At 46.2% G+C, this 9,711-nt stretch overlaps 1 protein-coding gene across 1 annotated transcript; it reads left to right on the forward strand.

The window, feature by feature from the left end:
* Positions 1 to 4,517: 4,517 nt before the first annotated feature.
* LOC121591541 lies at positions 4,518 to 6,588 on the forward strand. Its single transcript, XM_041912181.1, has one exon. The coding sequence runs from the start codon at positions 4,974 to 4,976 to the stop codon at positions 6,135 to 6,137; it is 1,164 nt and encodes a 387-aa protein (XP_041768115.1). The 5' UTR covers positions 4,518 to 4,973; the 3' UTR covers positions 6,138 to 6,588.
* Positions 6,589 to 9,711: the final 3,123 nt, after the last annotated feature.

The raw sequence follows: 9,711 nt of genomic DNA on the forward strand, positions 1-9,711 counted from the left end.
TACAATTCAGAAGGGTTGCATTCGTGTGTGTTGAGTTGTTTTCTTTTTCTACTCGTGGCTGCTTTTACATCCTTGATGCATGCCAGTATCCTTCAGGTGTACTTTGATAGTACGTCAACCGTATCGCGTCAGGCATTCGGTGCAAGGGTGCCATTAAGTTTATGATTTTATTATAATGGTTGTGCTCACCCGATATCCTGTTTTATTATAATTCAACGGAATTCCAAACAAAAACACAAAATCTCTACAAAAAATGAAACAAATTAATTCAAAATGCCCGCATGCCGTCCTTTTGCCAGCTCGTGTCCTTTCGGGTGATGCTGCAAGGCCGACCTTATCGTCGATCTTTGCTGGGACATCCTTCTTCACCCACTCGCTGTGGTTATATTGATACACATTTATAATTTCAGGTCGGTTCCCCACACACATCTCATAAATGTCCCGTGGAACAAGATAACGATCCTTACCGCAATCGCTGCACGCTGCAAACTAGATCCTGCCGTGGGGACAGGACCTTAAAAACCGCCTTGTGTGTAGCAACGGATCACAATCACTGTGTGTGACAGTTTTTTCCCTCTTTTGTTCTCTCTCCTTCTTTCTCTCTGAGATGTGTTTCTACTTTTCTTCTACTCGACGGGATATCATCTTGATACCTGCGCGGTCCTGGCGTCGTCCTGTGCTAGCAAAATTGGGTACAGGAAAAAAAGAAAGTTGATTAATCCATACCAGAAGGATTATTGGTCTGGTTTCTTGAGCTGCATTGTGTATGTGTATGGAAGATTCTAAAACTATATATTTCATTCCGCTCCAAACACAATCCCACGTGGAGCACCCAAACGACGAACGTAAACAGAAAATCAAGATCAAAATCGTTTCCGACCGAGCGGTTGTGATATGATTTTTTGTTCCTGGATCGTAAATCTTGTCCCTTTTATGATAATTATTATAAAAACACACATTTTGTAGCTGACAAACTGCGCCAGGACACAGCATAGACGGTTGGGCAATGTATGGAGTTCCGGATCCCGACATACATTCATAAGTCCTTTTTAGTTGATGTCGAGAGATGATTCTGTTTTGATGGATGCAAAAATATTTTCCACTTTTGCTTATTTTGTTTTGTTATATGTATGTTTGGTTTTCAAGCTGTTTTATCTATATCTGTAAAATGATAGTTTATACATGAATTTAGAGAAAAACGTTCAAATACATATTGTATTAAAGCAAAACCGGAGTAGTTAAGTGAAATCTTGCTCGCTGGTTTCACCTAAATACTCGCCGTTGTTAATAACAATTTAATTTCACTTTTTTACTTAGCTTTGTTAAGTTAAAATATCTGTGTTTTGTATAAAAATAAATAAATTTGTGGGATTTTTTGTGAATTTTTCCCACGCTACTACTCAAAGCAAATCAAAATCGAAAACTACAGCAATTGCTATACAGAAAACTTTAATGAGGAAAGCTTAAGAGTCGAACCCATTGTCCCAATGAAAATTTGTATAAACGTTACATTAATTGCTACGAATCCAAATAAACTACTACTACTACTGTATAAAAATAAAATCAAACATGTTTTACAAATGAATCTTAATGATTTCAGTTGGGCGTCATCCATCAACTACGTAATGTTCATAGGGTGGGGCAGATATCGTCAAACGTGATGATTTTTTTTACATTGAGAAGAATCACAATTGTTATGAATCCCAAAACACATGATTAAAAATAAATAAATTTGAATTAAATATGATTACTACATAATTATCATGTTTCTAAAACGATTACTTGGTCCGTCTAAAACTAACTAAAGTTCGATAACGGATCGTACTTATGGATGTTTTCTTAAATCGTTTAATAAGTTCCAGTGTAGAAATAGTTTTTCTATATATCAGCCCTTCAGTTCAAACAGTCTTGCCCTTCAAAAGCCCTGATTGCAAATCATGTGATTCAAATCTTCTTCTATTTGGCGTAACGTCCTACGCGGTCATGTACGAGACTTGACTTTAGTGAGTCAATGAGTGATTCAAATAGCATGTTTGAATATGCTGTTATAATATGATAATGTGCATGACATGGAAAGTAACGTTAAAAGATCGACATATTCATCGAGAATGAAGAGGATGGCTGTATCAATGAGGTTGTCGGCAATGTTGATGCAAAAAGCGTTGCTAGAGCTATGAGGATCCAATAATCTGCATCGGCAAGGATTTGATTCAAATAAACTTAAAAATGCTATTATTCAGCCACTATCCCATACACGATTGAAGAGGAACGGTAGCTGCAGATGCCTAGAAACGACGACTTAATTTTATTTCAAGAGTGTGCTGTTCAATAATGCGTCTAATATGCCAAAATGTTCTAAAAACATCAAAGGAAACCACAATTTTCTATGAATTTTGTCAACCGCTTGGATCGTTCTCGCTTCGATCGAGTTTGGGAAAGTGGATGGATTAAGTTTCAATTCTGCATATGTAAATGAACGACAGTATAGTAGCATTTAAAGAAATGTAGAACTCATTTAAATCCTGTTTTCGTGCAATAATACAAATAATGGGAGGAAGTTATCGCTATATGCTATATAATTTATTCCAGCAATGTTGGAACTTGAATGGCTTGAAAATTTTATGAATAATTGACCTATTCAGCTAAAACCTGCACTCTACATTATCCCTTGGAGTACGTTTAGCGATAATATATTTTTGGAAAATCTCAAGAAACGTTTAAAATTTCAGCATCTCAATTGTTGCGTTAGAAAACATTTTATTTACTCCCACACGACATGAAAACCTCGTTACACTCAATCATCAAGCGTAACCTTCACATCTTCCTGTAAAAATGTCCTTTTTCCTATTTCATCCGTGTTGGAACCGTGCTCAGGCCACATTCATTATCGTCCCTCTTCCTACATCGTCTCGATGCATCGTTCCGTATGCCCGTGATAGGCAAAGCCCTGCGGTGCTGCTGCGTCCTTGTTGGCAGCAACGATGCGACAACACTTACCAGTAAAACCAGCAAGCGCGGAAAAAAAAGGAAAGAATCCCGAAATCCTTAGAAATAGGAATACGGTCCGCAGTGGAAGGAAAAACAAAACCTGGAAAAGGAAGCAGGGCAAGGAATCGAAACGAACGGCTCAAATCTCTCCTCGCCAAAACTGTCGAGACCCAATTTTCTAACGAGTGTCGATCATCTTCATGTTGTTTTTTGTGTGTGTATTTGGAAAGAAGACACAGCGTTTTCCCCACCCGACCCTGAGGCCGTGGGATAGATTTTCCCCGGGACAGGCCGGCGAGAATTGATAGCGAGAATAACATCTTCAACGTTTCGAGCGGAGTTGGGTATTTTTCTTTCTTTGATTTTTTGTATTTCCTTTCGGTTCGCTTCTCGCTCTCGGTTGCGTGACGTTAAGCCGTCGCCAACGATCAGGCTTAAAATATTTTGCGTGATGCACCCTCAAGTTCAACAGCGACGCGGCGTGTAGCGGAATCTGAAGAGTTTTTCGAACGAAGCTCGCTACCAGTAGCCAAATCCTGCCGTTGGGTTCGGTACTTGTGCAATCCCCTGAGAGTCCTTGGGAACGCGCTGAAGTTGAAGTGTCGCTCGGAACTCGGCGACACCATTAGAGCCTTCCCGCGCCACTGTGCGGGAAATCGCTCCGTGCGAGAGGCGACTTAGCTTATACCTCCGTTAAGGTCTCTGCTATGTCTCTGCCTCCTAACGCCTCACCCTCCCGCCGCTCGCAGCAACGATCCAGGGTGCGCGATCCAGTGCGGAAGCGAAGCCAAAAATCGAGCCCAACCCTCTTCCAGCCGCGTGTGTGTGTGTGTGCGAATAAATGTAATTGGAAATAATCATAATAGAGAATTACCCCCTGTGCTCGCGCTGTATGGGTGAGGCTATGTACAAATGAGTTGAGTTTCGTGCCAGAGGGGTCCTTGCGCACCGAAGCGTATCCTGAAGCCGGTTCTGCCGCTCGCTCCACGTCTAGGATTCGCTTCCCTGCCTCCCTCCAGGGTTTTTTTTTTTGCGGTGCGTCATTTCGATACATAATTCTAAGCCCAGTGGTTACCTGGTGGCGGACGGCAGGGAAGTCGGGTAAGGGAGCGGGTAATGTATAAAAAGCACCCCGTCCCCTTCCCGCTCCTCTTGCGCCTGACAGTATTATGTGTGTGAATGGCGAATCGTGAGGAGACGGGAACGGTGGTACGGTGGACGCGGCAGGACTTCATGTGGTTCTAGCCTCGCACAGGACAATGCCGTCAGGACCTTTCTCGTCATCTTCTCCGTCTTTTTCCCCCTTTGCTGCCGCTGCCAAAAACAGAAAGGCATAGAGGGGTCCCTTACCTTTTACCATACCGAGGGTAACCCAGGGGTGCGTATGTACGACAAAAAATACACACACACACACACACACACACACACACACACACACACACACGGAGGGACACGGAGCAAAACGGCAAAAAGTCCCCATTTGCTGCTGATCATTCGGATGCGCAACACACACGCAACTGCAAGAGAGGAAGAAGGCCAGGTGTGTCTGTACAACTTCTGACTCACTCAGGCGCGCGCGCGCGCGCTCTCGCACACATACAGCTGATCGGAACGGAGTCGAGCGCCGGCATTGCCTGCTTTAATTCGTCTCGGGGCGAACGGGGCCGGCTGCGAGCGCTGGGCACGCGACCAACGTTCGCCAGAACAACGGCAACCACGGCGGCGACAGGACAAAACAGCGCCGCAGATCTCTCAACGTCTGTCCACGCCAGACAGTGTACTCCAGCTTCTAGTGCCTTTCCCAGTGACTACATGTGTATGCGTGTCTGTGCGTGCATGGGTGTGTGTAGTGTGTTAAGTGCCTTGCGATAGATGTCCCTGCAATATCAGCATCCCGCCCGTCAACTTCGCACCGTGTGACGACTTGACCAGGAGCAAACAACGCCCCAACCAACAAACAACAACAGCAACCACAACAACAAACAATGTCATCACTCAACCCACCGAAGCGGCTGAAGCTCAAGGAGAACCAGATGGTGGTGACGATGCGCGATCTGCCGGCTGGGCCGCTCAAGCGCAAGCTGCCCCTCGGCAACTACGTCAGCGCGGACAACGTGCTACCCCCAGCCGTCACGATCGCGACCCTCGCCAAGCAGCTGGCGGGCGCCGGCTCACCCACCGGGCCCGGCCTGCCCGGCCGAAAGCGCTCCAGCGAGCCGCGCACCACCGTGTCCGCGGTCGAGCGGCGGAATGCGCGCGAGCGCAACCGCGTCCAGCAGGTCAACAACGGGTTTGCCGCGCTGCGCCAGCGCATCCCGGACGAGATAGCGGATGCGTTCGAGGCGGGCACGACGGCCCGCGGCGTCCACAAGAAGCTCAGCAAGGTGGAGACGCTCCGGATGGCGGTCGAGTACATCAAAAGCCTCGAGCGGCTGCTGGAGCAGTCGGGCACGGCGCCGGGTCGTCTACCGGCGGCCTTCCCGCCGGTCGACACGCCGGAAACGCAGCTGCCCGCCACGCCGCCGCCCGAGCCGGCCGGCCAGACCGGCAGCAACTTTTTCCTCGCAATCAAGCCCCGCACCGACCGCGCAGGTGGCAACGTGCCGGCCGGTAGCGCCGAGACGCAGATCACCATCATCAACGGGCACCAGTACATGCGCATCCCCGGCACCAACACCTTCCAGTATCTGGATCCCGGGCGGCTGCACGACGAAGAGGACAGCGGTTCGGTCGGCCGGGCCGAACCTCCGCGCAGTGGCAGACACCAGTACGTGGAAGAGGAGGACGAAGAGGAGGGGATGGTGGGGGAAGAAGAGGACACGTGCTCGAGCAGTGGGGATCTGCTGAGCGAGTCAGCGATCGCCCTGTCCCCGCAGAGCAACTTTACGCTCGAGCCGGACACGGACTCGAAGCGCGACGTCGATTCGCTCTACCAGTCGCTGGTGGCCCAACCGGACGGGGGCGTGTTCGACCAGCAGCAGTACGACGACCTGATGCTGATCAAGTCCGAGCTGCAGGACGAGGCGGACCTCGCCGAGGACGCGTCCTTTCTCAGCTGGTTCGAGGCGAACCAGCAGCTGCAGCTGCAGCAGCAGCTCCAGCAGCACCTTCAGCAGCAGCTCCACAGTCAGCCGAGCCTGCTCGATTGAGCGATTAGTTTAGAGTTTTGCGATTATTTATTGTATTTATTAGTATGCGTAGCGGTAGGGGCAGCGCAGCCCGGTGCACAACACACCGTCGCCCATTTTGGGGCGCATCCAAAACCCCCATATACCAAAGGGTCTTACTACTCGGCGGCGATGCCCGGCGGTAAGCGTTCAAACGATTTCGAAGCAAGCATTCCAACAAATTTAGGCTAGGTTGCGATTGCAAACAAAAAATGGGAAAACCGAAAAAGCTACACGTCAAACCTAAGCCTCAACGACTTTCCAGTGCCTGTGCGAGCTGTCAGGGGATGCCATTTTACCCTTTGCTTTTTGACAGATGTATAAGTATTACGTTTAATAGTTGCATATTTACCTAGACTGATATAGACCAAACCTTGCGGTAGCTTGTATGTTTTATTTAAGAAAATCAAACCCTTCCCACCCCTCTCCTCACCCCCCCCCCCCCCCCTCCCCACACCCCAACACACTAGCTCACTTTGACTGTATATCTGCATCGTGCATGTGTGTGTGTATGTAAGATTGAAGATGAATAAATAGGAAAAATATTAAAATGGAAGAAACAATAGCAATGCTGCATTCGTGTTTGGATGAAACAGAAAGAAAAAATGCTGGAAAAACGATCTCGAGGGGACCCTCGGGGCGCTCGTATTTTGCTTTTTTTTTTTTTGCTAGGAGAGCGCTGATGAAAAGGTGAACAAGGAATAGGGAGAGGGACAAATGAGCTGCAATCAACTACCGAATACAGATGCTGGAATTCACACGGGCACACGGAAGAGGGGGAGAAGAAGAAGGGGTGCTGCAAGGTATAACAAATTCCGCCAATTTTTCCTCGGCAACCGAACGGTAGAAAGATTTTCCAACATGGACGTGTATATAAGGGATACATGCAAACAGACGGGGTGTCCCTGCGCCACGCATGATTGCCTTGTCTGGCTGTGTATCTCTGTGCTCTCTCTCTCTCTCTCTCTCTCTCTCTCTCTCTCTCTCTCTCTTTCTCTCTCTTTCTCTCTTTCTGTCTCTCTATTTGTGTCTCTCTCTCTGTCTCTCTAATGAGTCTTTCGTATGATGACAGCAACAACATCGCAAGTCGCACGCTGTGTAGGGGAAGTCTGGGTTGGTTTGACACTGTGGGTAAGATCGACATCTCGCCAATTTAGTGTTTAAAGAACTTTTTAAAGAAAAAAAACAATTACCGCATATCGCCGTATTCATATTAACTGTTTCAAATATTTGAGTCCCTATTTACGTATGATAAACCTGCTAATTGTCAAAATAAACAACAAAACAAACACATTGTGCTTCTGATTGACAGCTGATGTAAATTTTAACTTCCAGGCGTTTATACAACAAACATACAGTTTCCGTTTTAATAGTACTTTTTTATAAACACTTTTAATTAGTTCATTATCTAAATGCTTATTTTTATGTTAAACTATATAGTATAAAATGTCATCAGAACTAGTTTGGCCAAAGGGGGTTAAATCGACACCACACTTGGTAATAGTTGAACGCTAATTTGTAGTATGTTAACATTATATTTATATCGTAACTTGAAAGTGCCTTTATTTCCTAAAGATGTCTCGTAACTATGTGCGGGCAACGCTGGGCAAATATTCAATTAAAATATACCTGCGAATATAGAAGCTCATATTTGTTGGTAATTAACTATCATTATCATTTCCCAAACTATTTAATATTATGTTAAGGCTTATTAAAATTAATATCATTACGACTTCGGCCGTGTTTAAGCCTTATTTTTAGCCGGTTTAGGCTTAATTCAAGAACAAAATAGTAGCTTATTTGGGATCACAATAATCGATGTTCGACTTATGGCTCTTGAGTTAGCACAGAAAAATAAAATTTTAAAAATTTAATAAACACTCTTTAATTTTACGAAAAAATAAGATTGCTGGAAAATACTGGCTGCACGGTTTTTTTTAAGCAATACGGACCATTCATTCCGTAAATCAGATGCTTTCTCCGCTGCTTCTACTACGCCTGGTTCCATGCTATTTTAAATAAATTTTTTGTTCTTGCTTGTAACTTCATTTCTTTAGCATGTTTCTATAATGCTTTGTGTTCATTTTTCTTAAAATTGGTACGAAATACTTAGTTGAACTTCAAGGAAAAAAACAAACGGCCATCAGAGTTTTTTTTTTTTTAACTTATAACCAATGTGTCGAAATCACCCCAAAAGGTGTCCATTTTACCCCGTCATGGTGTCGATCTTAGTCTCGCACCGCAGTCTGGATGCAACAAACAACACACTTTTTTATTTATATCAAAATGTTATCAAAATCAATCCAGGAACCGTAGTTTCTCGTAAGATGGTAGACAATGAATCAAACAATCTTTTTAGATGTCTACTAGTAAGTTTACATTGGCAGAAGTATTGCAATCAGGGAAAAAACTTTAAGGTGTCAAAACTACTCCCAGTTTCCCTACGCGCTAACCCTTGAACGATCGAAACGCCAAACTTCAAGTCCAGGAGGTACTCAATCTAGTATTATCGCTGTGACTACTGTTTTTTCTTCTCTTTTGTGTATGTGTTTTTTTCTTCTTCATACTAAGCAACACAATAGCACGCTGGAAAAGTGTTCCCTGCTGGGCGCAAACTTCGCCACGAAGCGCGCATTGTAACGCAAGCGTGCGCGAGCGCGACCGAGCACATTCCATGTTGGGAAGGACCCGAGTTCTGCGGGGACCTCGGCATCGCCGCACTTGGCATCCGCTTTGTTCTGGATCCTCGAGAGTCCTTGCGCCTACCTGCGGCGATCGAGCGAATGGTTCCAACAGCACGAAAGGACAACCCATCCCGTGTAAAATCCCATGAATCACAGAAATCAAAAGTAATGGTAGAAAATCAACTGCATCCACAGTACCAGAAAGGACGACCAAACTCTAGGCACCGACGGCAGCAAGAGCAAGAGAGTGGAATGAACGTGAACCAAGTAGCCGGACGAAGAAGGAGGGAGGAAAACGGTAATCAAAAGAAGACAACAAAAATGAAGCAAGGATCAACACGCCGAGGACGCCGGGGATAGGGAGCATGGGCATGGGTGCGGGCTCGGCGGATAAGCGTGCCGTTTCGGTCGGCATCGGAAGGCACACGACCTGTACCCGTAGCTTCCAATCCACCTTGGCACCGGGGCAGCTGAAAGCGGCGAGCGAGAAAACGAAGCCCGAAACGATCCCGGCGGCGGCCCCGGCGAAGAACGGGATGGAAGCGAAACGAAGGAGCGTGGTGAATAAAAGATCGAACGATAGAAAGGACGCGCGCGACCGGTCCCGGACCATCTGCAACGGTGTACGCTATAAATGAATCCAGCCGCACGATAAGGCGCAACTGCGCGGGGTGCAACGCGGGCTGGGTAACTGGGTGACGAAAATTATTACACACACGCACAGGAGTATGCGATCAAGGGGCCGGCGGTATTGCCGAGAGGGAGAAGAAAGAGAGAGAGAGAGAGAGAGAGAGAGAGAGAGAGAGAGAGAGAGAGAGAGAAGGAGAGAAATACGCATTAATTTATTCCTCCCAGTTTTTCTACGAATCCTA

The sequence above is a fragment of the Anopheles merus genome, chromosome X (assembly GCF_017562075.2).
Source record: "Anopheles merus strain MAF chromosome X, AmerM5.1, whole genome shotgun sequence".
Taxonomy (NCBI): Eukaryota; Metazoa; Arthropoda; class Insecta; order Diptera; family Culicidae; genus Anopheles; species Anopheles merus.

Bases quoted from the DNA above. Each gene is read 5' to 3' on its own strand.
- LOC121591541 (XM_041912181.1), top strand. From the start codon at position 4,974: ATGTCATCACTCAACCCACCGAAGCGGCTGAAGCTCAAGGAGAACCAG.